At 46.2% G+C, this 27519-nt stretch overlaps 1 protein-coding gene and 1 long non-coding RNA gene across 3 annotated transcripts in view; both read right to left on the bottom strand.

The window, feature by feature from the left end:
- AR (androgen receptor) overlaps positions 1–27269 on the bottom strand; it is a 214015-nt gene extending 186746 nt beyond the window's left edge. Inside the window, exon 1 of one of the 2 annotated variants that reach the window (XR_014507203.1) lies at positions 25262–27242. Coding sequence is in view for 1 of the 2 variants with exons in the window: in XM_083423583.1 (XP_083279709.1) it covers positions 25262–26439 (1178 nt within the window). In the remaining variant the exon portion in view is untranslated. Of the gene's footprint in view, positions 1–25261 lie in introns of both variants that reach the window. The other variant, XM_083423583.1, reaches the window with a different exon arrangement.
- Positions 1–27519, bottom strand: part of LOC310669768 — a 571559-nt gene that overhangs the window by 370683 nt on the left and 173357 nt on the right. The window lies entirely within an intron of this gene.

Here is a 27519-nt window from a genome sequence, read left to right as displayed (position 1 = left end):
TAAGTTTGCTTGCCCTTTTCTGAATCTTTCTCCATGCTATGTATAATTTTATAACCCCAGCCAATCTGCAATATAATTTATTCATTTATTACTACATTTATTACTATTTTGCTTTTAATTTCAAATGCACAACTCCCTTCGTTGCTTTTGAAACCATTTTAAAAGCAATGGTTTAAAAGGCCACGGGTGCTGTTGAAAAAAATAATAATGTGGCAGTTCTGCCTTTTAAGAGGAAATGCGAGAGGATTTTCCTCCAGACACAAAGGCTGCTTTCATTCATTCAATTATTGAGAATTGAAATATTGCTCTTTGTTATATCCCAAATTACAAGATCCCTACAGAAAAACAAATGCTTCTCTCTGCTTCAGTGCCGCATGATAGATAAGACAACTTTGTATCCCATTATGAACGCACAACAATTATTCCCCAAGTCACACTTTGTACAAAGTTGGAGATTTATGAATACCAATTGCTGGAAACCACAGGAGGATTGCTGCAATGTGTTCAATGCGGGGCTGCCCTTGGAGATGGCTCGGAAACTTAAACTGGTCTAAAATGCTTTCGCCAGATTGCTGGCTGAGATTCAGTCAAGATCTTGCATAGCCTGTTTCGAAACAACCATGCTTATTGCCGGTTTGTTTCTGGGTCCAAGTCAAGGTGCTGATGTTGGTGCTTCAAGTCCTAAATGATTCAGTACCCAAATGCCTGAAGGCCACCTCCTTCCCCACAGACGCTCTCAGGTGCTGAGTCCCTCTGTCCTTGGATGCTTGTTTTGTGTGTGTGTGTGTGTGAGTGAGAGAGAGAGAGAGAGAGAGAGAGAGAGAGACCTGGGAGAAGGCCTTCTCTGTGGCAGCCCCTGAACTGTGGGGCTCCCTTCTCAATGGAGGGATGCTTGGCACTTTTACCATACAGTACAGCTTTTGGAGAATGCTGAAGATGCACCTCTTTTAATAATAACAACAGTTTTATTATTTATACCCTGCCCACCTGGCTGGGTTTCCTCAGTTACTCTGGACAGCTTCCAGCACATATAAAAACACAATAAAATGTCAAACATTTAAAAACTTCCCTAACCAGGGCTGCTTTCAGACGTCTTCTACAAGTTGTGTAGTTCTTTATCTCCTTGACATCTGTTGGGAGGGTGTTCCACAGGGAGGGTGCCACTACCGACAAGTCCCTCTGCCTGGTTCCCTGTAACTTCATTTCCACCAAAAGGCCCTCAGTGTCCAGGCTGAACAATAAATTTTGAGGTGTATGTTTTTAAAGCCCACCTTACTTTTATGATTGCAAGTTGTTTTAAAATGTTTTAATTACTGTGAATCACCCAGGGATCTTAATAAGTAATAAGGGCAAGTAATAAATTACCATTATCATTAATGATAATAATTATAGCACTAGTAGCTTTCCCACCAATGTCTCTCCGTACCACACCCTCAGAACGTCTGCCAGCAAGGGATGTGTCTGGCTAAACTGGAGGTCTTGCTCATCTCTTGCTCATTTCATTGGAGCTACTGCAGGTGAGTATTTCATAGAATTATAGGGTTGGAAGGGATCCCAAGGGTCATCTAGTCCAACCCCTTACAATGCAGGAATCACAGCTAATTGTGTGCCCACATGAAATCCAGGAAGGGGAAAAAACCATTTACTACTCCCATTTTATAGACAGGAAAGTATTTTTATTGTTGTTGTTACTTCGTGAACTTGTCAGTGGCTTCCAAGGGAGAGGCTCTACTTGTGCAGGAAGATTTATGGTTAGACGTTCTCCAGCTGCTGCAGGCTTCACATTGGACCAGCTACAGCCAGCAGTTACACCATTAGAACAAAAGCCAGTCAATTATAAAAGCTCAGTTTATTGCTGCTCTTCAAGGCTTGCTCTAGCAAGCCCTCGTAAAGCATTTAAACCAAGCAAAGCTGCACTGAATATTCATCTTTCAGACAGAAGTTAGCCAGTGTTCTGCAGCATTTGGAGTGTTGGGCAAAGACTTGGGTTCAAATCCCCACTTGTTCATGCAGCTCACTAAGGGACCTTGGGGTGGGGTGGGGGGACAATCATTGCCTAACTCAGGCATAGGCAAACTTGGCCCTCCAGATGTTTTGGGACTACAACTCCCATCATCCCTGACTACCGGTCCTGTTAGCTAGGGATGATGGGAGTTGTAGTCCCAAAACATCTGGAGGGCCAAGTTTGTGTATGCGTGGCCTAACCTGTGTCAGATCCAAAGCTGTAATTAATGGAGAAGCAAAATCTATTCGGGGTGCTAATGCCGTAAGATCTTATGCTCTGTTGCATATACACACAACTCCCCATTTACATACATTCAATATGTGTGCAACCGTGTATACGCACATCAAACCTACTCAGAAGCAAATTTTAAAATGGCCAGAGAAGAGGCACAAAGCAGTCAGTAAAGGCGAGGAATCCCATGGGCCTTTTCAATTGCAGTCCCTAGAGCCCTCACACAGACTAATGATGCCCATGGAGAGTCGTAGTTTGAGGAAGGGGGTTGGAAGGGAGCGATTGTGGTGGAATTTGGCAACTGGTTAAGTGCTGATGGTTTTTAAAGAGGTTTTTCAAGCGTTTCCAGAGGTTTAGAGGGTGTTTGCAGGCTTTTCCAATGCGTGTTTCAATTATAAGCAATTTCACATAGGTGTACGGTGCCTCAGAATGTAATCCTCATGTAAATGAGGGGTTGCCTGTACGTGGAAATAAAACCACATATCTTAAAGACACCACTGTTTTATTCCAAGGAAACTAAACCTGGGCAGGCACTTGAAACCCCTATAGTCTGTCACAGCTTGGTGGCGTGTAACATTAACTATAATTTACGTGCACCCCTCCTCCCAAAAAAACCCAGGGTGGCAAAGTCAAGAGTGCAAAGTGAGTTGCACATAAGACACACACACCTGAGCTCCACTCCACCTCCCAAACAAAGATGAATCCCAAAATGAGGGGGGGGGGGAGCTCAACATGAGTGAACTCAGAATGCAAATATTTTTTGTTGTCTGCAAGGTCTTTCAGACACATTTCCCCAGATGTTAGTTAATGCTATAACAGCAGTCTTGGACAGGAAATTAGAGCAGCATGACAGCCCCTGGAGAGGTTCTTGGAGCAGGTCCTCCTCTCTTTTATCCCCTTTTTAAAAACCATTGTAAAAATTCCATCAACTGCTTATAAAGCTGACTGGTCTGCAGCAGGGGAGCAGGGGTGCTCCAAGCCTCTTCCCTTTCTCTGCATGGAAATGGTGAGCAGAATATTGCAATATAATTGGTCACCTTGGAGTTGCATTCAGGAGAAAAATGGCAGAACTGTAGAGTTGGCAGGGACCCCCAAGGTTCATCTGGTCCAGCTCCCTGCAATGCAGTAATTATAGCTATAGCATCCCAGACAGATGACCATCGGACCTGTTTTAAAAACCTCCAACAAAGGAGAGTCTACCACTTTCTGAGGCAGTCCGTTCCACAGTCGAACAGCTCTTGCCCTCAGAAAGTTCTTCCTAATGTTTAAGCAGGAATCATTTCCTAGCCAGGGAAGTGCATGGAGACAGCATGCCCGAAATCTTGTTTCTTAAATGTTTACTTGAACATAGACGTCTCCATGAAATGGGAGCCAGACGAACTGTCCGTTACCTTTCCTGTTCCATTTGGAAAAACCCAGAGCAAAAGGAAGGGGTACAATAAACCCGCCACAGCTGCCCTCACTCACAGCTGTATCACCTGTTGCAAGCCCATCAAAATTGGGAATAAGAGATTATCGGGAAGAGATGATAGCTCTGAATCTCCCGGGACCCAGCCAACTGTTCAAATATCGTGCAGGTCAATAGTTGAACTTACTTCCCACTTACTCATTTATATGGCATATCCGGGTTAAGAAGTATTTTGCTGTCTTTGTCTGAGTTCACTGGGACTGAAGACAAATTTGTATATTAGCAGAGCAGACACTGGCTATCCATAAATCTGAAGAAATATTTCAAATGCCCAGGCACATGGGCAATCAGGCAATTTTCCTAGTTAGCCAGAACTAACCTAAAAAAACCCCTCTATCCTGTGGGCAAAGGTCACTTTTATCTCACAGAATTTTAGAGTGGACTTGATGGGTCATCTAATCCAGCCCCCTACAATGCTTTCATTATACAGGAAGGAAGCGAAGGCTGAAAGTGTGGAGTCCACGGGATCACTAGGAGCCCACAGAAGCAGCAGCATTTGAATCCAAGCCCTTCTTCTTTCCGTGCTGAGTGGCATGGGCCAAAGCTGAATCAGCATTGGCATCCTGCGTAGAAAAAAGATACATATTCCCAACTTATGTCTATATTGCAAAAGTGTACACTCAGCAATCAGGAATGACACGTCTTGTATTTTGAAATCTGAAACACACAACAACAATTCATTGACTCATCTTTCCCAAAACTGGTGCCTTCCTCCTCCTCCTTGCTGAGAGTTTATCTACGGCTACTGGAGGATATAAAAATGGGGCAGAAAGTAAGGAGTGGAATAGCTAAATATTTTAAAAAATTAAGGCTGTAGCTCAGTGGTAGAGCACCAGCTCTGCATGCGCAAGGACTTGGACCCTAATACCCAACACCTCCAGATAACACTGGGAAGGATTTTCTGCCTGAAGCCCTAGAGAGACTCTGCTAGTCAGTGTAGACAACACTGAGTTAGATGGAACCAATGGCCTAATTCAGTAAAAGGCAGCTTTGTGTGTTCTGAAATTAAAAACATTTCTCCCCAAAACTGGCCATTCCAATTTTGTGCTTCTGAAAACACAGCCTGCAGAAAAAGAAGGCTTTTTCCCCATTCCTGTTTTGGGGAAAAGGGGGGCAATGCCACCTTCCTTACACAACTGCATCAGTGACCAAAGATATTCCAGAGTTGAGCCAACCCACCCCAAAGTCTAACCCAGGGCATAGGCAAACTCGGCCCTCCAGCTGTTTTGGGACTACAACTCCCATCATCCCTAGCTAACAGGACCAGTAGTCAGGGATGATGGGAGTTGTAGTCCCAAAACAGCTGGAGGGCCAAGTTTGTCTATGCCTGGTCTAACCAATTCAGGTGGGCAATGTTAAGTAGGGCCCTGATCTGCCCCATTACATTAAGCCAGTCTGTCAGTTACTGTGTTCCCTCCTAAACCTCCTCTTATGCAAAAAGGGCTGAAGGACATGAGATACATTCCTCCCATGAGAGGGGAGAAAAACTTTTCAAAGCTGAGCTTCTTCTTGCAGGTTTTGTTTCCTGTAACCACCAGTTCCCTTTCCAGCACCAGCGATCCAGACCAGACTGTCTGTGATGCTGACCACCCATGCTGCTTGTGAGTAGACCAGGATGAGTGTAGGGGAAATGTTTGGTTTAGTTCAGGTCAGCTTGAGAGCCACAGTGCTCAGGTTTATTTTGTATAGTTTTGGCCATCTGCCTGCTTTACCTGCCACTTTTCATTCCTAGTTTGTGGAACGCTCTCCCCAGGGAGGTTCAGCTGGCGCCTTCATTATACACCTCTAGGTGCCAGGCAAAAACATTCCTCTTTAACTAGGCCTTTGGCTGGAATGTCATCCAATGCCCTTTTTAAAACGTGTTGTGGAGGTGGGGGTGTTATTGGGTTGTTTTTGTTTTCATTATTATTGTGATTTTATGTTGTAACTGCCCTGAGACCTGCGGGTATAGGGCAGTATATAAATTTTAAAAATAATAATAATAAATTCATTTACAGAATCATAGGAAGGGACCATCTAGCTGCTCATTGGTTTCCCACAGCATTTGGTTGGCCAACATGAGAAGGGTGGAGGTAGTGTGTGATTGCAAATCTCAGGGTTTTAAGATCCCTATGTGCCCAGACGCTTTGCATTCGGGCTACTGGAGGTTTAAGATTGGAGCTGCACTTCCAGTCTTGGAAAAGAGCTTTGAGGAACGTCTTTCTGATCTCTCTGACTAAAAGGTTTTCAGATACTTGGAGAGCAGCTCTGTATTTCCAAAAGATTGATATCAAAGGGCAAATAAACTTTCTACTATCTCTTTACAAGAGTGCAATATGTTCCCTCCCATCTGGAGGTGCAGGAGGAAGGAGACGGGTGGTGGTGGCAGCTACTGGGAGGAAATGCCCACTAGCAACAGTGCAGGGATCTGGTGTTGCAGTTAGGCAATGTGGAGAGGGGGTGAGAGACTCTCCTGGGCACCCCTCCTTTGCCACAGGTGGCTCTTCCCTGCCCCTTGCAATATGCTACTTAAGATAACCATTGAAAAACGACACCAAGATGCCACTCATGTCAATGAGGTGCCAAGGAACATCATTTGCTATTTAGATGTCCGCCTTAAATAGACAAGACACTGACAGGGCATCCTTCCCAGTCAAGCGTGGAAGAGCCCAAAGAGGCAGGAAGTCACAGGAAGCCAGAGCTGTCCTCTCCATGGAGGCAAATGGCTGGGCTGGACTTTGTCACAATTCCTGAGATGGAACACTAACTCCCTCTTCAAAATTCTAAGGAGGAAGGACAAGGATGTTTTGAAAGAAGGACAGAAGCCTTCAGGAAAAAATGGTCTCCTCTGAAGGCTGGCATCTTTGCCATTTGGGTTAAAAACTTAAGAAGAGCTTGCTGGATCCGGCCAGCAAGTCCAATTTGTATACTGTTGGCCCATCTAGTCCAACATCCTGTTCCTGCAGTGGCCAACCAGATGCTCATTAAATAGGATCTAAGCGCAAGAGCCCTCTCCTCTCCTGTGATTTATGAAAACTGGTATTGAGAAGCATTGCTGCCTCCAACTGTGGAGGGCACAGCATAGCCTGAGTCATAGAATCATAGAATCGTAGAGATGGAAGGGACTATAAGGGGCATCTAGTCCAACCCATGCAATGCAGGAATATTTTGCCCAATGTGGGGCTTGAACCCACGACCCCGAGATTAAGAATCTTCTGCTCTACTTACTGAGCTATCTCAGTTAGTTTGCTATAGTAGCTAGTGGATATCAATAGGTTTCTCCTTCATGGATATGCCCAATCCTGTTTTAAAGCCATCTAAGCGGGAGACCGTCACTGACTCATGTGGGTGTGAGTTCCATAGTTTAACTCTGCACTGTGTGAAGGGCTTTCTTTTATCTCATCTGAAATTTTCACAATTCAGCTTCGTTGGATCTCCATAGTGAACTCAAAGCCTATACAGGCAACTCCCCGTTTGCACAGGGTGGTGGTGGTGGTGTTCTGAGTCACCGTGTGCTTGTGTGAAATTAGAAACTCACTTAAAAAGCATACAGACACACTGTCCCGCCCCATCCCACCCTTTTAGTGACATCCTTATGACTTTTCCGGCTTTGGCACTGTGTGCGTCTGCACGTTCACACACAAATCGGATACCTAAAATGGGAGTTGCCTGCAAATATCATGATACCTCCCAATATTCTGTATTAGCTGCTAGTCTCTCTCACACATACACACACACACCTCTCACGCTTTTCACAGCTATCCACCACTGCCAAGCATACTTAGTCCTCGGGATGTGATGTCAACCACAGTTTTCTATCCCATTGAGACATCACTGCAAAGCTTCACCCACCAAGAAACGCACCCACCCCAAGCACACATCCATAAGGCAAACACATAGCACAGCCACCTCCAACGACGATCTCCCTGAAGTGCAAATATGAGACTCGCCTGGAGATCTAGGCTTAATTACAGACTAGTACAACTCTTTGAGCTTATGATGAACAGGTGCAAAAACTGAAAGGATGCTCTAAATAGCTAGTCTTGCATGGAGATACAAGGGAGCCTTTTTTTGTTTTGTTCTGTTTAAAAAAAATAAAAATCACCCATTAAGTAGATACATAATTTCTCTTTCCTTTCTGAGAAAAGATTGCAGCTTTTGTTTGCCAGAATAAAGAACATAAGAACGTAAGAGGAGCTTGCTGGATCAGGTCAGAGGCCCATCTAGTCCAGCATCCTCTTCTCACAAGCTGCCAACCAACAGCTGTGGGAAACCACGGAACAATACCTGCACTCTGTGACCTCCAGAAGCATTATTGCTGTGGAGGCAGAATGTAGCCATCATGGCTAATGGCCATCGATAGCCCTCTCTTCCATGAATTTATCTAAACCACTTTCAAAGCCACCCAGGTTGGTGGCCATCTGCCTCTTGTGGGAGTGAGTTCCACAGCTTAACCCCAAGGTCTTGTTCCTGGTCCATCGTCTCCAATTCAGACCACATCAGCGTATAGGTGAAATAAAGCTTTATTTATATTTTTGCCACAAAGTGCCCAACTTTACGCTTGTTTATGCCGAATTGCATGTGCCATTTTACTGCCCAATCTTTCCGTTTGGAGAGGTCCTTTTGGAGCTCTTTGCAATCTCTTTTTAACAACTCTAAACAATTTAGTTACAATCAGCGAACTCGGCCAAATTGTCAAATTGCCTCTTGCTTTTCGTCTGTGAGCAAGTCACGGGGGTGGAAGAATCTTTGCCTGAATCAGCCAAGGTTTTGGAACTGCAAGCTTAGAAAGCAATCCCCAGCCACAGTTTTTAAGAGCTTGCCTTTGCTTTACAGCTCCCGCCTAAGGCAGCTCTTAACAATGATTAAGGCACTAAAATATGTATTTAAATCACCAGCTGAAATGTCAATGAAATCAAAACACACTAAAACACAAAGTAAAAAAGCAATGTCTACCCAAGAAAACATGACTAATGCCAATCAGCTACTTGAGCAGGTGGAAAAGGAAATAAAAGATCGCTGAACACCATCCATCACTAAACAAAGCCAGCAATGTCAAAGGCGGGAACAAAAAAACCCTTCCTGCCAGAAAGCTTGTTAACCATCTACTAGGTTGGTGTGTTTCAACCTGGGCACCAAACAAGAGGCAGAGCTGCTAAACTTACATCAAACAATACCTACACATACACAGGGAAAAAACAAAGAATGTGCCAATTTACATCATAATAATAATAATTTATTTTTGTACCCCACCCATAAGACTGGGTTGCAGCTCCAAACAGCTGCAAACCCAGCCAGATGGGCGGGGTATAAATAATAAATTATTATTATATTATATATAAAAGAACACAACAAAACATCACACATTAAAAGCTTCCTCAAACGGGACTGCCTTCAGATGTCTATGGAAACTTGTATAATGGTTTATCTCCTTGCCACCTGATGGGAGGGTGTTCCACAGGGTGGGCACCACTACCGAGAAGGCCCTCTGCCAGGATCCCTGCAACTTCTCGCAATGAGGGAACTGCCAGAAGGCCTTCAGAGCTGGTATGCAGGGCCAAAGCCACTTAGGGTTACAAAAGTGCACCCTGGTGGGGAAATGGTCCTGTCTGAATAGCTTTTCTTATTAAATGCAGGCAGCATCCCACATCAACACCAGCCCACCTCTCCTCTGGTCTCCCAGGACCAGAAGAGGTATGAAGAGGACACAGCATAGACAGACAAGGGGAAGAAGTCTCAGATTGCTTGAGAAGGCCTAGGGGAGGAGCCTTAGAGAGCAGCAGGAAGGTGGAGACCTTCAGTCCTCACAACTGCCTCATTGGGGCAAGACCTACTGGAAAGAGTTGCTCTGCTCACTAGACCTGGCCTCCTGAGCTGTTTGTTTCTTTAAATAAAGAGCTAACTTCACAGATGCCATTCCATCCCCTTAATCACTTTGTTTGCCCTCTTCTGAACTTTTTCAAACTCTTCACTCTCACAGAAGATGGGTAACATTATTGATTTTTGGGGGGTTTGTAAACAGATGAATTTCCCCCTACAGCAGAGGTGCCTAGAATTAACTACTTGTGGTAATGTGTATGATTAAGCAGCAACAATGCATTAAGCTTCTGTGAAGGCTGTCCAGTGCCCACTTCCTCTCCACCCATCAGGGGGTAACAAGAAAAAAACAAAAGAACCTGGAGAATTAATGAAACTTCTGTGAGCGCTTAACACTTAATGGCTTCACAACTAAGGGACAAAACTTAAACCACAAACTCTTTGCAGAGAAACTTCTAAACTGCTCTCTTTATCCAACCAAGGTAGATTTTTCTCACCTGAAATGACTATCACCCCACTAAGCCACTTCTAGGATTTATCTTCCCCACAGGGAATCAAAACCAAGTTGCCCTGCCTAGCTATCCCCACTCATATAGTTCAAACTCCCCAACTGCCCCACTGATGGTTAGTCCCACTCCCATTAAAAGTCAAAGCCCTAACTATCGCTCTCTGTCTCATGGACAGACAATCCCTATACGATCACAGGTCCCTGTCCTGCAGCCAAATTAGGAGTAGGCCGCAAGCATTAAGGCGGCGGCGGCGCGGGGCGGGCAGGACGAGACGGAAAGAGGAAACAATCATCAAGCAGTGGACGCTCTGAGAAAGCGCGGCCACTCTTTCTGTGGAATACGCTCAAGGTCCAAAGCCTCTCTCCCTTATTAAAACGGTTTTTAAACTCTTCTTAGAAGGTAACTGCAAAAAAACAGCACACACGCTAATCTCCTCCCCACCCGGACCCCACTCCAAAGCTATGCCATAAAAAGCCGTCGGGCGCGCGAAGCAAGGAAGTTTCTTCCACGGTGGACTCGGGGATGAAGGGCTTCTTTCCTTCGCCCTCTGCGCATCCCGCCCGCGTCCCTGAGAGGTGCCTCTTCCCCTCTCTTTCCGCCTTTGTCTTTGCTTCCTCGCGCCCGTCAAAACGCAGCCGCGTTTGCCTGTTTCGGGCTGTGTGTGGAGAAGAGAATGTCGCACGACCTGCTTGGGGTTTAACCACCAACGCCACCCCGCCTCCACTAATTGCAACAGTTCCAAGCAGAATCCATCTAATGATTCCCATAACCTTGTCAGGGGGCGCAAGAGGGCATTGAAGGCAGCCGGGGGCTCCCCCTTCCCTCCGCCGGCCTCTGCATGAAAACAGAGGGGAGGCGGGCCTGTTTGCCCACTCATTCAGCGGATGCTCACAACGATGCCTGGGTTAACTTTAGAGTAATCGAGGGGGTTGTAACGTAGGCTCAACTTTTGGGGTGAGGGCTTACATTTAAAGATGAGGCCGTGGGGGGGGGGTCTCTCCTTTTCTCTTGCAGGAATAAAAAGGAGCAGGAAAGTTACAAGATCGCTCCATAGGGCAGCCCTGGTCACCTCACCTCAAAAAAGGGAGATAGTAGAGTTGTAAAAGGGTCAGAAAAGGGCAACCAAAATGGTTCGGAGCGACTCCTATATAAAGCATTTGGGACTTTTTAGTTTATAGAAAAGAAGTCATGATAGAAGGTAATGAAATTGCGCATGGTGCAGAGAAAGTGGATAGATGTTTACTCCTTCCCTAGGAACTTGTGAGCATCCAATGAAGGTAAATGGTAGATAAAAGGGTGGACTTCTCCACACAGCACAACTATGAAACTCCCTCCTACACGAGGCAGTGATGGGCACCAACTTGCATGGAAGAATTGTGGTTTTCCAGGTTCTAGAACAGCCACCAAGGTGCAGAAACCCCCTGCATTTATCCCTGAGCTGCCCTCAACATTCCTAAGCAGGAATCTCCAAATCTGACTTTAAAAAGTTCACATAAGTAGAGCCTGCTGGATTGGGCCAATGGCCCTTCTATTTCAGTAGCCTGTTCTCACAAAGTTGCCAACCAGATGCCTGTGGGAAACCTGCAAGCAGAATTACAGCCATTCTTTACCTGTGGCTCCTGCATTGCAGGGGGTTGAGCTAGGTGACCCTTGGGGGTGCCTTCCAGCACTACAATACTATTGTTCCTTTTCCTTGCCTGTTTACACAAGCTATTCCAGGTTTCATGTCAGAGGGACGCGGGAAGCAAAGAAACCTAAATGGGGGCCCCAAGCTGGATCAGCATGTCACCAAGAATAAGGCTTCATGGCCACAATATTACAAGGATGAACAGAGTGTTCAGCTGGCAGGAGATGGAAGACTGTTCGGCAGCCCTGAAAACAGATATGGAAGTGGGGGCCATCTCTTGCATCAGCTGTGAACTAGCTTCTGAGTACAGGTTACCTTTCTTTTAAATGTATGCTTTTTTGATATACAACTGAAAAACAGTCAATAGGAAGGAAAATAGATATAAAAAAACCTAATAACCATAAACTTGACATGAAGTACAGAAATTGTTTATATCATCATCAATAGTCAGAAAAAAATAAGGATCAACAGGTCAGAGTTTGCATCTGAATGAAATAGGATCTGAAATCAGATTAATCATCAGAAGGAAGGTTGCAGTGCTTGGGACTTTTTAGTTTATAGAAAAAGAGGACAAGAGGCAACATGATAGAAATTTATAGAATTATCAAACCACGGAAAAAGTGGGTAGAAAAAAAGTTTCTCTCCCTCTCTCATAACGCTGGAACTCGTGGGCATCCAATGAAGCTGAATGCTGGAAGATTCAGAGCAGGAAAAATACGGTAAATAAAGGACTTTCCATGCAAGGCATAGTTAAACTATGGAAAGCTGTCCAGCAGGAGGCAGGGATGGCCCCCAACCCACATGGCTTTAAAAGAGGATTAGGCATACTCATGGAGGAGAGGGCTACTAGCCACAATGGCTATGGCTCTAGAGTTGGAAACAATAAGTTATTCTGAACACTAGTTGCTGGAAACCACAAGAGGGGAGAGGGCTCTTGTGGCTGGATTCTGTTTGCTGGTTTTCCACAGTCAACTGTTCAGACTGTATGAGAGCAGGATGCTGGACAAGAAGGGGCACTGACCTGATCCAGAAGGCTCTTATGGTCTTCTGACCAAAAGCCATCAAAAGAGAAAAACACCAACAAGTTGGGGAGGGGGCAGTCTGGAAAAAAAGGGAAATTATTTGGGAGGAGGCAAGTGCCCCCCTCCACAGTGGTGTGTGACTCCTTGGATGTTTGCATAATAAAATTATTATGAGCATTTCTGCCTCAAACTGTGGAGGGCAGAGCATAGGCATTGTGCCTAGTAGCTCTTAGGGGCTAATGCTTGCCTGAATCCAGATGCAGGCTTTAAGTTGATAGATTGCATTTATATCCCACTTTTTTTCCTACACAGAGCTCAAGGTGGCATGCATGGCCCTCCCCCCTCCATTTAATGCCTACAACCCTGTGACAGTTGGGTTAGGTTGAGAGGCAGTGAACTGGCCCATGGCCATACCCAGGGAGCTTCATGGCCAAGTGGGGCATTTGTACCTTGGTCTCTCTCAGCTCCTAGTCTAACATTCTAAACACTGACACACTTGAGTGGGGTGTGCACTCAGTTCAGGCTCATTCCTTTACCTGTTCTCTGCTTCTGCCAAGCCTGGAGGCAAGACTTGCATATATTACTCTTAGGCCCAATAAATTTCTAGTGGGTTGCTTTGATGTTTTGTTGATAGTAGGCCAGGCAATGGCACGGTTTGACCTCGGATGCCTCTAAAATATTATCTTGCCCTCACCCATACATAACCAAAAGATCACAGCGTACTGCAGGTGGAGGCACCCTAAAGATATAATCCAATCAGGAGGCCTGTGCAGCTGCTGCCGGACTTGGGCCTTTAGCGTGGTGGCACCTCCTACAGTTTGGAACTACCTCTCATTGCCTACCAAAACAGGGGCCTTCCCTGTTGCCTTCTGGGAACCAATGAAATACCTCTTTCAACAAACCTTCTACAGTGGTACTTCTGGCTAAGAACTTAATTTGCTCTGGAGGTCCGTTCTTAACCTGAAACTGTTCTTAACTTGAGGTACCACTTCAGCTATGGGGCCTCCTGCTGCCGCTGTACGATTTCTGTTCTCACCCTGAAGCTAAGTTCTTAACCTGAGGCACTATTTCTGGGTTAGTGGAGTCTGTAACCTGAAGCGTATGTAACCTGAAGCGTAGGTAACCCAAGGTACCACTGTACATGGAGATCTTCATCCCAGCTGGCATCTACGTGGAAGGACCACAGCTCAGTGGTAGAGAATCTTGTCTTGCATGCAAATTGCCCCAGGTTTAGTCCCCATCATCTCCTGATACAGTGGGAGAGACTCTCTGCCTGAAATCCTGGAAAGCCTCTACCAGCCAGCACAGACAATACTGAGCTAGATTAACCCAAAGGTCTGATTTGGTATAAGGCAGGCAGCTTCCTATGCCCCCATACGTAATGGGCTTAAATTGCTTTCGTGCATGTGCTGTTGAGTCAAACTGTTCTTATATATGTAATGGGTGGGTTTTGTTTGTTGGTTGGCTGGTAAATTGCTTTAGGATGCCCCATGGGAATTGATTCATCAATAAGAACAATGCACCAGTGGAGATCTAAATTAGTATTTATTAATAATCTTCCACACATATCTCATTACAATGAACAAAAAAGAAACACATAGAAAACACCAGGGAAGGAACACCAAGCAGATAATTCATAGCAGATAACTATCCGTCCAGCTGGGAAGGCTTATTGGAGGAAAAATACCTCCATTTCCAGAAGGTGCATATAGGGGGAGCATGTCACATCTTAACAGAGAGGATGTTCCACAGAAGGGGCAGCCACACCAAAGGCCCTGATCTAAGATACTTCAGAGAGGGCTTCTGAGGTCCTTTGGAACTTGCAGAAGAGACTCTCCTAAATATCGCAGAAAAAAGGTGGTCAATCTAAATGCACAGCAGGTCATGTTGTTTTTCCTGGGCTGCATAAAGCACTTCAGCCTGCAAGTAATGGAATGACTAAATGCTCCCTCGTGGAAGAAACTAACCCCGCCCCCCATATATAGAAAACATCCAGGAGGATAAAATACATCCTCCTCAATACCTGGTTTTCTCTGTAAATGAAATCTAACAAGAAACACCTTCTAAAGTGGTACAGTCCAGGGACATTTTAATTGCAGATTTGTTGCTTGTGGACAACGAGTTTAAGTGGCTGCCTTCAAATGAGATACTTGCCATATATAAGTCTGTGTGTTTGGGGAGGCTTCTCTGCACTGCCATCCCAATACTTAAAACCACTTTAAAATCCCAATAACCTCTTCTGAGAGGTGGGAGTACAGGGCATTCAGGGTCTCGGCTAAAAAGGGAGAGAGTGTTACTGTGAATGAAGTTGTACTAGGAGAACTCTATCTAGTTTTAAAAATTTATTTCCAGAGTTTGAACACTCCAATTTCCCAGGGTGACTTGCATTAAAAGTCTTTAGAAGAGTTAGCTGATGAAAACAGCCTCTCTTAGCCTCAGATTGCAAACCAATAATTTGGGGGACAATGACTGACAAGAAGACTAAGAGAAGCTGTGATTCCCAAGGTGGGGTGGAGGGATTACCTAGGGGGGCACAGAGGAAAGGCGGCAGCAGGGCCCCCCTCTGAGGATATTGATTATTTTCTTTTCGATTGGCCAGGCAAGACACTAAAGTGAAAAAACCTCCGCACTTCATATTTCAAGATTTACTGTTCTTTTATCACTTCCAAAGCTTTGATCACATTTGTTTGTATTTACAACTCTGAGTTGGCACAAGACCGCCAATTACTGGTAATAGCTATTGATTTTCTTACGAATTATAGCTACCATGCATCCGTGGTGGGCGAAGGTTTGTGCATGTTTGGTAAGTAGTGACATATATGCATGTTATGCTATGGATTTCCTTCACCGTTACTTTCTAGTTACGAATGGAGAGAGATATTTCTTGTACAATATTCTTGGCTGGATTTTATTTGGTCATCGTCTTCCGCGGTGGGTTGTACAAACCCCTGTTCTGAATTAACGCTTTTTATAGGGCAGGGTAGAGGGCGATGTGATGGGTTTATGGAACTGAAGAACGCGGGGGGGGGGGGAGATGGCCTGGAAAAGTTTGGGAACCACTGCTCCACGGTCTTCTTGTTTGTTGAAATGAAAAACAATACATATTACGTTTGCATTCCTGTCATCCTACCCTCTCACTCCCTATTGTTGGCAAAAGGTGGCTTGCACAGAAGTGTTTTGCACTATTTCTGGGAACAGTTGCGCAACCTCAAACTTTGGTACATCTCCAAAGGAAGAGAACCCTAGACCGAAGGGGCAGCCACCGAAAAACCCCCACCATGCACTGCACACCCTTGCAGGTCTAAGGGACTGTTTCCAGTTAGCAGTGCAATAGGGTACGAGAAGGTGGCTTGTTAGGTATGCTGTATCCGGACCTTGTAAGGCTTTGTAGCCACCAGCCCCTTGAACTGAGCCCAGAAGAGGAATGGAGCCCTGCTGTGATGTGTTCCGATGATCTACCCACCACACCGATCGGCATTTTGCACCAGCCAGAGTGCCGTCAAGGGGAGCCCTACACAATGTACAGTACGTGATGTTTTCTAGCCCGGGGCGAAGTACGCATGGACGAATTAAGACAGATAAATCTGCTTCCTGGCTCATTCATACAGCAGCTCTCTGTATCAAACTCCAAAGTTCATGACTTCAAGACATGCAGGGGGCTGGGGGTGGGGGTTGGTGTAGAGAGATAATATGCCCCAGACTGTCTTATAGTTTTTTGTTTTTTTTTACTCAGGCTAATAAAGGCAGAGGTTAAAAAAAGGTGAAGAGATTTTTTTTTTAAGGACACGATTACTTTCTGTATCGAAAGACAGGATTCATCCCATCCATGAGAAATTACCTGGAATTCACAGTACATAAAATCAGTTCTTCTGACTGTGGGCTTTTAAGAGAGCAACCGAAAGCCAGCCGGTTTTGGAAATAGCATTCTTCCACGCACCATTTGTCTTCAAAAGAAATATCTACATATTATTACCATTAAATTGAAGAACAAAGGTCAGAGGCACCCGGGAGAAAACAGGGGCCCGATCCCGTTCTTACAGAGGCAAACATGAACTCCCCCCCCCCCCGGTGGCGGTTGGGGAAATAATCCTCATTCTCTGATTGGCAACTGTCCTGTTCTCCTTCTTAAATAGTTCTGCTCCCCCAGCCGCCCAAACACGCAAATGAAATTTATTTCTTTGGTAAAAACCAAGAATATGAAAGTGATCCTTGTGTATGTCCTTATGCAAGTCTTTTAAGAGATTCTAAAACCAAAGTTAAATGTTCCAAATTTCCAGAAGTATTTTTTTTAAAAAAACCAACCTAATTCTCAGTACAAATCTAACCAAATTGAGTTCTGATTATGCAAGGCTTTTTCATCCTAATAGCAGCTAAATAGGTGCTCATGAAAACTATTAAAGATTCTCTCTATAAACTACTTTGAGGACGTGTGTCTGTGTGCTTTTTTCAAAACCATAAAGAAGTGTATAAATGTTATAAAATAAATAAGATGCAAAGGCAAGGAGGGGAGAAGAGAAGATAAGACCCAACAGCTACGGGTACCACAGTGTGGATCCATGCTGCAGAAGTTCCGAACAATTATTCTACAGATCCAATCCTGATTTGAATGCTTAGCTCTACGGGCTGCAGAGAAATTAGAATTCAGACTGTCTCAAATATTTCATCTGCAAAAGGGATCCAAGTGTGTCTAAGTGTCTGCGAATCAAGTCCATAAAACACTATCGTTGTTCACCAGGCAATCTGGGGAAAACAAAACAGTTAAGGAGCTGTGGGAAAATGTCTGACTCTCTGGTCCAAATGCCACTTAAACCAGATAACCTCAGCAGAGCAACCTGAAAGCACAATTTGTAAACACACAACTTGGACTTTTTGCTTTAAAAAAGAAAAGAAAAAAAGAGTAGAGATAACAAAAGATCTAGAGAAAGGGCCCTGCTATATCTTTTCGTTTCCTCTTATTTCTGCATTATAAATAGCCTTGCTATTTGTTACAATTATTAACCTAACTACAAGGCATCTTCTCCTAGTAACGTTTGTTAGGATTCAGTTCTGAGCCACGGGTCGCAAAAAGCAAAACCTAACAATATTGTTTTGCCATTAAAAAAAGCAAATACAAATACACACACCAAGACAGAAAACTCACTCTGGAAAGATTGCGATCTATTTTACAACAGGGACTTTAACAAGTAAGACGCTAATTAACAAATAAATGGCTGGGGGAAAGGAGTAGAGCAGGATAAGGGGAAATGTGATTACAGTGAATGGCCATATGCGCCCACCTAGATGTTTCTAAGCTGCTCTCTAATTTGTTTAGTCCACTTAGGGGTCCTCCCCGCTACAAGTCCACTTAAAGTTAGCAGCTGGATCATTCTGTCGTTAAAAAAAGCCTGAAGCAAACACGATCAGAGCGCCATTATTATTTTTTAATTGTCTGTCTATAAGCTTATCTCTCATAAACCACTTTCAATCCAAGATTGGAACATTCCTGTTACTAAACATGAAATGTAGTTGATAGCATTCCAGCGAAAGCACAGTCATATAATGGTGGCCACACTCTTTAAAAATAAATAAATAAATCCGCACAGAAACCACGAATGAGAAGCTGGCGTACTTCTGAAAAATAATATCTTGAATCATAATAACCAGCCTTGAACGCAGTCCAGATGTGCTTGGATTTCTCTCTCTCTCTCTCTCTGCTGTGCACTTCGTCCTCTCTGCTTTCCCTCAAGTTGTTGTTGTTGTTAAAAAATGAAAAATTAGTAAGAGGGCTTGCAACAAAAATCTGCATAAAGCTACCAATGTGGAACTGCGCAAGCGGGAACAGAGACAATGTGTGCAAACCTGAAGCTTTGAATTGGGCCTCGGCTCATATGGCAATTTGGTCAGTAAACCGTTTTACCTTTCGAACAACAACAACAACAACAACAACAAAAGACTCCAGCTGCGGGTAACAGACCATGAGGTTCTTTTTCCAAGAGTAAAATGACTTCTCCATAACGACTGCAGCTGATGCCAGAAGTGCACCCCGCAGGCACCACAGAAAAGGAAGTGGTCATGTTCTGCTCGGAAGCATGGACATGCTCCGTTCAGATCAATGACCTTCAGGTGAAGGAAGGCCTCACAAACCGGACCATTAACTTCTCTCCCCCCCCCCTTTAGCTGACCAAGTCTCGTCCTCCACGGAAACTGGACTGACCTATTTCCCTTCCAACAAATAAAGAAGCAGTTGAAAAATGAAGCGTGGCAGGAACCGACACGGAGGGAGAACAGCAAAGTCTGCAAAAGTGGTTGAGGGGGGGGGGGACACAGGATTTTAAAATGCCACAGGGAAAGTTTGCAAAATGGCCTTTGTGGGTCTTGATTTTTTTTAAACCTAGAGCAGGTGAAAGAAAAAAGCAGAAAAGTGGAGGTCATCCGAGGTGGTCTAAAAAGGGTGAAGAGTGCAGGCTTCTGGTCCAAGAGGACAAGGGCTAGGAAGTTGCTTTGAAAGGACCCTGCAGGCCCAAAGGGAGGGGTGACATGTTTACATGGGTAGATGCGTGTATAAAAAGACCCTTAACGTCTTCAGTGGGGATTGCCTCCTGATAAAATATTCCCAGCTCAACAGTGCCAGATCACAACGTTTTAAAAAGGAGGCATCAAACGTAACGATTACCAGCCCTATAGGAAAGGATCATAGAACTGTAGAGTTGGAAGGGACATCTAGCCAAAGGAAAAGAGGTAAGTGAGAAAACCCAACATAATGTTATTTATCACCAAGCTTTAATCTGTTAAGTGCCTGGATTTGCATCTTCAGAATTACATGGGAACTCCTGGGGCTTAGTCCTGACACTGAAAATGTACAACATACCACAGAATATCTGCTCTAGCACTGATCAGTGCCGGACATTTGCTATGCAGGCTTCCTCAATGATTCAAGCTCTACTGAGCCCAGGTTTAGGGAAAGATGGTCAAAGAAGTGCCCTGGATTGAAGGCAGGTTAAGCCCCAGAAAAGCCACCCAGACTGGAAAGGGCTAACAGTGCAAAACTTAGGCTTAAGTTAGATGCAGGCCTTAAGACTATCCTGTCCTCATGGCCAACATTCCCCCGCTGCAACATCAGGAGAGCTATTTGCTTAATTGTTTTTGGCTGTGCCGTCCTTCCGAAATGCAGAATATTGTTTATGTGACAGGCTCGCTCCACTGAAAGGACTTGAGGAGGAACAAAGGATGGAGAAACCCATACGGCTGCAACTGGGTTATCCACTGAAGAAGAGTTAAAAAAAGAAAAGCACCTATAAATCAGAAATCCTTATCTTAGCCCCAGCAATTTATTCATCGCTAATCTCCCCACATCAAGAGAAAATCAAAAGCTATTCACAGGGCAAACAGATTATGAAGCTACACAGCAACTTCACTCCCAAGGGAATAAATAACCTTTAAGGAGATCGATCTGCACATAACATCAAGGAGGGGGAAAGACCACACACAATCCCACCCCACACATGCTCTTTGCTTGTGCTGCCGGGAGAGTGCAAAGCTAAAATGAAGCAGCCACCACTCTCGCTGTCAGGTGGCATTTAAAGCACCACAAAGAATAAAGGCGATGGAGAGGCAACTAACCTCCTTACTCTGCAGGAACCTTAATCTGCATTTGGGGAGGACTCTTGCAAGCCTAAAAGTAGCCGCCAGCTTGGGAAATAATTGGAGGTAAAGAGTGATAAACCTGATTCATAGAATGCAACACGCGATCCAAAGCAAGCTATTCGGAAAACAGGTCCCACAAGTTTTGCTGTCTCCCTAGGAAATGTGCACAGCACTACATCCATTTATGGCAAGAGATGGCGGTGGTGGCGGGCGGGAATAAAAGAGGCCAAGGCTGGGTGTGCCTTTGCAAGCTCTGGTTCAGGGGTAGCCAATATGGAGGCCACTGGCAACGCTGACTGGGTCTGCTGGGAAACCAGTTACACCTGGAGAGCACAGCGCAGGGTGCCCATGCTCTTGCCACAAGCATTTTCGTTCAGCCAATGTGCCACTCCATACAATGGTGTAGATTACCCTTCGGGGTCTCTTCCAACTCGGGGGTTCTGTGATTCTACGAGCATGAGACCCAATGTGGTTGTTAAGGGTGTTGGGCTTTTGTCTGGTGGGCTACCCAGCACCTCTGGCTATGCAGTGTAACAGGATTGTTTTGAGGGTGTAATATGTTGGGGTGAGGGAAGAGAACTATGTACACACTACCCTGAGCTGCCTTCGAGAAAGGGGGGCTTAATATGCAATAAATAAATTAAATATTCCCAGTCCCTTCTGAGCTTTTATTATCACTGAGTGATCCAGCCAAAGTTACTTTTTGTTTTAACAGGAAACAATTTCGGCATTTGCTTGGTTCCCCTATGGAAATGAATGGGTCTAAAAAAATGGTGGCAGGGGTCAGCAACCTTTTTCAGCAGGGGGCCGGTCCACTGTCCCTCAGACCATGTTGGGGGGGGCAGGACTATATGGGGGGGGGATGAACACATTCCTATGCCCCACAAATAACCCAGAGATGCATTTTAAATAAAAGGACACATTCCACTCATGTAAAAACACGCTGATTCCTGGACCGTCCGTGGGCCGGATTTAGGAGGCGATTGGGCCGGATCCTGCCCCCGGGCCTTAGCTTGCCTACCAATGTTCTAGTCTGTTTGTTTTTGTATGATAAGGGGGTGGGGGAGACAAGCTGGCAGTCTTCTCTCAAATTGCTCAGTAAAAAAGAAACCTGTTTCCAATTTGCAGCATTACGGGAAAAGACACAGGGCTAACAGATATATTAGTGTGCAGATGGCACCTAGCTTTTTAAAACTTTATGAATGTTATTTGATAAATAACTTATTTGAGTAGTTGCATTTAGCTGTTTTGCTTTCTTGGGTAGATCCATCATGTCACCCACCACCACCAAAGTTCTTACTACGGGTCTTATGACTGGGTTGGTGAGGGAGAGGAGACATTGCCGTCTGTCCAATAGAGCTGCAGTCTATTTTCCAGTAAAACGAAAACGAGCTTTTCTATACTTGCCCGTAAGCAATTCATTACCCCTGCTGTCTGCACCAGCAAGATTCAGCTGTTCCATTTTGAAGAAAGTGGGCTTTACCACCCAGTGATAATGTGAGAAATAAATATTATTCAACAGCTCAGATTGCAATTCTTAAAAATTGCAATGGGACTGGGAGTCACAAATGCAAAGGCCTAATTCAGCTCCGCTGACATCGATGGGAAGCCTTCCCATTAGATTCCACAGAGGGCTGGATACAGCCCAAGAAAAATATTAGAAAGGGAAAGGGTAATCAACTGCTTACAAAGTATATTCTTTAAAATAAAATAAAAACCCACTTGGGTACACTAGTTTGCTTCTCTTCCGCAATCTATCTAATTTCTACATCTGAAACTCCCAAAATGTTTCCCACGGAGTGGGGAATGCAAAATTGATACAGCATATTCAGGGATGGCACTCCAAGGGGAATTTAAATACTTTAAAGGATCTAAAATCACTTACTCCCTAAAAGTCCCTAAAACGACTTCTTGGGAAGCAACTGAAATGTTATGGTCACCGTTCCAGGTATTAGGCGTGCAAAATCTTAAATTCTATCTATTTCCACTTTGTCCTGGGCAGAACTGATTCTTGCTGTGTGTATAAAAGGGTGAAAAAAGAAGGTGGTGGAGACATATAGCAGACGTGAATCAACTTTTGACTCAGGGAGACCTGAGCAATGAACCCCATTTTCTCTGACTCAAAAGCTTCTATGGGTCAGCATTGATGCATCGCCCAAGATGCTTGCAAGCACCACACAGGTACCACTTGCCTTACTCACCAGTAGTTTAAGGCAAAATCTGGACAGTGCCCCTTCCATGAAAATGGGGAGGGGGAGCTGCAGGCCAAAGCTCAGGGTAGCATAACTGCCGTGCTTATATCGCCGAGCTGCATTTTGAGAAAGCAGGACAAAATGGCGGACGGCTCAAGTCTTAAAACCGAAAGCAGCCTGATATGAGAATCACGCCTACACGCAAAGGGGCTCTTTCTGTGCTGGTTGTACATTTCACCGATCAACATGCACAGAACTTCTTGCCTTCCCCCCACCCCACTGCATTATTCCACCCCCACCCAGCACTTCTCCTCCCAACATGTATCATAAAGACACAATCAGGCAAAAGCAACACTGGACTCGGCTGCGATGAGTCCCACATATAATTTGTGTGTGCCATTTTGTACAGGCAGAGCGTCCCATGTAACTCTAGTGATTAAATGCCTTTGCAAAATCATGCAGTAGTTTATTAAGATCCCAAGTTATCAATTAAGTATCTTTGTTGTAAAATTTTATGGGAGGCTTGGGTTGTGGCCATCCACAACGTTTTTGCGGACTATGAGCCTTTGGGACATGGATCAATTCATGCTTTCTTTCGTTTTAATTTTATTTATTTGTGCTTTCTACCTCAGCTTCTGGATAGGGAAGGCTGACAATCAAACCCATTCATTATCAAATGAAACAAATATTAAACGAAGATCCTAATGCAAATCTGTCTAAACCCGGTTAAGCTCAAACACTATAATTTTAAAGTCACTTGATAATATGATTCTAAAGGTATATATTCACTAGAAATAAGTTCTGGTGAAACCGGTAGCTTTTCCTCCTGCATAAACACATTTTAGCATCCTACTCCAAGCGACACTGTAGTCCATAGGACTTCAGTTTAAGGATCTTTTGGATTGGGCTGCAAAACAGATTTTAAGAATAAAACTCGCTCCTTAAGGAATTAGGGATCCTTAATCGTATATAGCTGAAGCCAAGATTAAAACCTCCTTGCTTATGTTTCTGTTTGTTAAAGGATCATATGAATCTGGTTTCAAGGAAGCCATCACTACTCCTATAAAAGTGCACTGCATTTGACTGTTGCTTGTAAAATAATAATAATAATAATAAATGTTGATGTGGAGACTTTACTACTAGTGACAGAAATTTTATTGCCCAAACAAATGAAGTCTTTGTTACATCACCAGAGCAGGCATGAGGTACTCAGGGAGCGATAAGTCTGAGTTCCTTTACAACTGGATTCTAGGAAGGGAAGGACCTGATCCTTGTCTTCATTTTAAACTCATGGCCTCACCACTAAGAATGTCAATACAGGCGCCACTGGTGAGATGGACACTGGCTAGCTAAGGAGTGTGCCAGGACAACCAGCACACAAGATACCTAGGTATTAAAAAAGCCCATAACTCCAGTTGAGTCAACCAGCTGCAGGGGGACAGGCACAGAATGGGTGTGTGGCAAGGGTAAAAGTCCAGTGCCCCCCAACTGAGGTTCAATTGTTAAATGGAAAGTCCCATCCAGTGCAGTGGGGCTTCACTCAAATAAGCATGGTTACACCTGCAACACCAAAGCAAGTATCTCATGTCTCATCTGCTCTAGCTAAGCAAAGAGAAAAGAAACATTTTTTTTAAAAAAAATTGCACATGCATACCTAAGGCCTGTACTGATCAATTTTGTGTTTAAATTATTTACATCAATTGCATTTTCCAACCTTCTGTTTAGAAAGCAGCTTGCAAAAGTTTTTAACCGCTTGCTATATTTGTCAACCAACTATGAGATCTCTCTTGTGTGTAAATAATATTTGCAGCACAGCTTAACTCAAAATGCAGTCTCAGTTCAGTCTCTAAAGGGGTGAGAATTCAGAAGTGGGAGCTCATCCACATTTATGGACACAAATTTACTTACCTTAATTTACGTCTGCTGTTATCAGCATTTCTAGAAACTCGCTGGAGCACACAAAATACAGACAACTTTTTATATATAAAAAAATAACGACACTGAAACGGCCCTGATCATTATAAAGAGACTCAGCTATTCAAAGTGGGGGGGGGGGGAGATAAGAGGAAATTTAAATATGAATAATCATAGCTCCATATCTCTAATGGATCGCTAAATCACCTTTCAAAGTCCTGGTTTCAGAGCATAGAAATTCTGGCGCAAGCACCTTCCCCGATGAGTCATGAGAGAAGCAACGGCAGTGAACTCTGCCAGAACCTCGCTCAAAACAACAAAATAATGCTACATTCATGCAGAGGACTCCCAACTGTATTAGGAATCCAGAATGCTGCTAAAGCCAATGAAATCAACATTTCTAAACGATACCCCCAAATCCAGACATTCAGTCAGACTGAAGAAAGATGCATCATGGTCAGGACTGAACAAATTGACAATTCACCCCAAGAAAACCGGGGTAAGTTTTTTTTTTGGGGGGGGGGTTAATATAGTTTTTGCTTTATCTACACTTGATCAGCAAGCTCAGCAGACAGGTTGGGTATTTACCTGCGAGTAGCTCCAGAGCAGAGTGGGCCTTGAACCAGCAACCATTAGGACGAAGCCCTCCTTTGGACCCCTGCCCTGCACCAATTCACACCCAAGGAAATTGGAGATGCAAAAGGTCATGCAATCCACACACACACCGCAAACCAGGCTAAAAAAGAATACTGGTTGCAATCCTCCCCTCTTCTTTTTGCAAACCCGGGATCTTACCCCTCCAATCTGCCTGCAAGTGTTTTGCAAAACCCTACCGGCCCTCGGCTAGGAATGTCTGAGCGCGTTAGCCCTTTACCTCATGTCTCCGTAGGCCCCCGGGTAGCCCTCCATCCACGGGGTGAGCTCCGTCTTGATGCAGCCGGCGGCAGGGGCGAAGGGCATCCTGCCCACTACGCCCCCGGGATACCACACCTCGGACGGTGGGAGCTCTGCGCCCTCTTGTCCAGACGGCGGGCCCTGGCTCCTGGCGTAGCCGAAGGAGGCCGGGGGTGCGCCTTCGTAGAGCTGCCCTTCCTCGGTGAAGAAGGGGTGCCAGCCGGGGCCAGGAGGGCCGGCATAGTGGGGCGCCAAGGCAGCAGGCACGTCCCCGGCGCGCCGGCACTGCGGCCCCCAAACGGCACCGCCGGGTGCGTACTCCAAGGGGCTCTCCAGCTTGATGCGCCCATGTGAGGCCAGGGCCAACTGGAAGTTGTAGTAGTCTCGGTTCGGGAAGGCTCCCGACGGCTCCTCCAGCTCCGGAGAGCTCTTGTAGAGGCTCAGGTGTCCTGGCACGTCCATGGCCAGCGCGCCCTCGCCGCCAGCGCCGCCGCCAGTGCCTCCCTCCTCGGCTTCCATGATCTTGCAGCCGCCCAGATTCAGGGGCCGAGCGTGCGCGCCAGCGAACATGCAGTCGCCGCGGGTCGCCGCCACCTCGCCGACGCCGGGCGCATCAAGCGCTTCCACCGCCAAGCCCATGGAGGCGGAGACGGCTTTGCACAGCTCCTTGGCGCTCTCCCCCAGGTAGTCAGTTTTGTCAGATGGGGCTTCCTCGCCTCCTCCGCGGGGCTCGCCTCCTTCTGCCGCCTGCAGAAGATTGCTCTCACCCAAGATGTCTTTAAAGTCCCCCGGGCAACTCTGGAAAGAGGGGCCTCCCAGCAGGGCCAGAGAGGACGGGGCGGACGAGGACGCGGACTCCTCCCGCTCATCGGGGGGCTGCAGCGTTTTGCTCACCTGCGGCTGCTCCTCCAGCGGCAAGTAAGTGGGCGAAGCCGGGTCTTGCTGGTGGGCGCTGGGCTCTTGCAAGTGGGACCCCGAGGAAGATGACCCCGCCGTCGCGGACGCCGACGCCTGGTGGCTGGGGCCAGCCTCATCCCGCAGGGGCCCGGGGCTCTGGAACGCTTCGCGGACACTCTGAAACAGGTTCTGGAAGGCACTTCGAAAAGCTTTCGCCGGCGGCCGAGGATAGACTCTGCCCAGACCGACGTGCACCTCCATGATCTCTCCTGTGGCTGGACGGCAAGGGGAGTGGGGGTCAGCCCGCTGTGTTTTTCTCTGGCTGCAGGTTGGTTCTGGAGACTCCTCGACTGGGCGGGATGTCAGCTGCGAGAACCGGGCTTTTCTACCAGCTTCCGACGGCGACCAGCAGAGCCATCCCTTGGGCCGTCGGGGCACGCGCGAGGCGCTCCTAAATTGGAGCAGGTGCAGTTGTCAGTGGTGTGCGAGAGAAAAGCCGGTCGGCCCTGGCCTCTCGGGTCCGACGCCTCCCGCCTGGGGAAACGCAGAAGTCAAGGCGCTAGTCCGCTGTTTTTTGTTGTTCTTTTTTTGCTTTTTTTCAACTTTCCCAGCCGGAGCGAAGACGCAGCCGTTGGCAGTTGCTGCTGTTGCAATTGCAAACTGATGCCTCTCTTGCAGGGGTGAGCTGAGGTTACAGCCGGGAGAGAGAGAGCGGCTGCTGGCTGGAGGCGAGAGAGCGCCGCGGCCCGCACACCCCCTCCTTTCCTTGCAAGCTCCGCCGACGGACGGACGTTTTGGAGGCAAGCCGGGCTGCCCGGAGAAGGTGAACCCGGGCGCGGAGGGAGGGCGGAGACGGAGGCTGGCGAGCCGGCAGGCCTGGGAGGAGCGGCGGTGCTGGTCGCCCAATCGGCGCAGCGGCCGAGGAGATCCCTTGAATCCGGGGCGGAGAGAGCAGCAACAAGTCGCGGTTGGTGGGATAGAAGCAGTAAAAGTAAGTGGCTTCCCTAGGCTGGCCACGCCGCGCGCTCCCGCGCTCGGCTCCGCTGCTGTCGCCCGGCGCGCCTCCGGAGGATCGTGGACAGGGCGGGGGAGAAGGAAGCCGGTCCGCCTTCGCTCGGGTTTTATGCGCTTCCCTTCCCGCCCCTTTGGACTCCGATTCCGGGGAGGAGATTGGCTCCGCACTCTTGCTCCGCCTGAAAGGGCTGCGCCGCGCCTTGCTCGCTCTCGCTTTCCCGCGCTCGGCAGTCTGACTCGATGGCCTCAAGAGATCCCAAGCTGCGCTTTAACTGCGCACAGCGGGCAAGGTTGCGCCGATCCGGAGCCGCTTGGCACTACTGTGCC

Source organism: Podarcis tiliguerta (genome assembly GCF_965153285.1).
Source record: "Podarcis tiliguerta genome assembly, chromosome: Z".
Lineage (NCBI taxonomy): Eukaryota > Metazoa > Chordata > Lepidosauria > Squamata > Lacertidae > Podarcis > Podarcis tiliguerta.
This window is presented reverse-complemented; position numbering and strand designations above follow the sequence as displayed.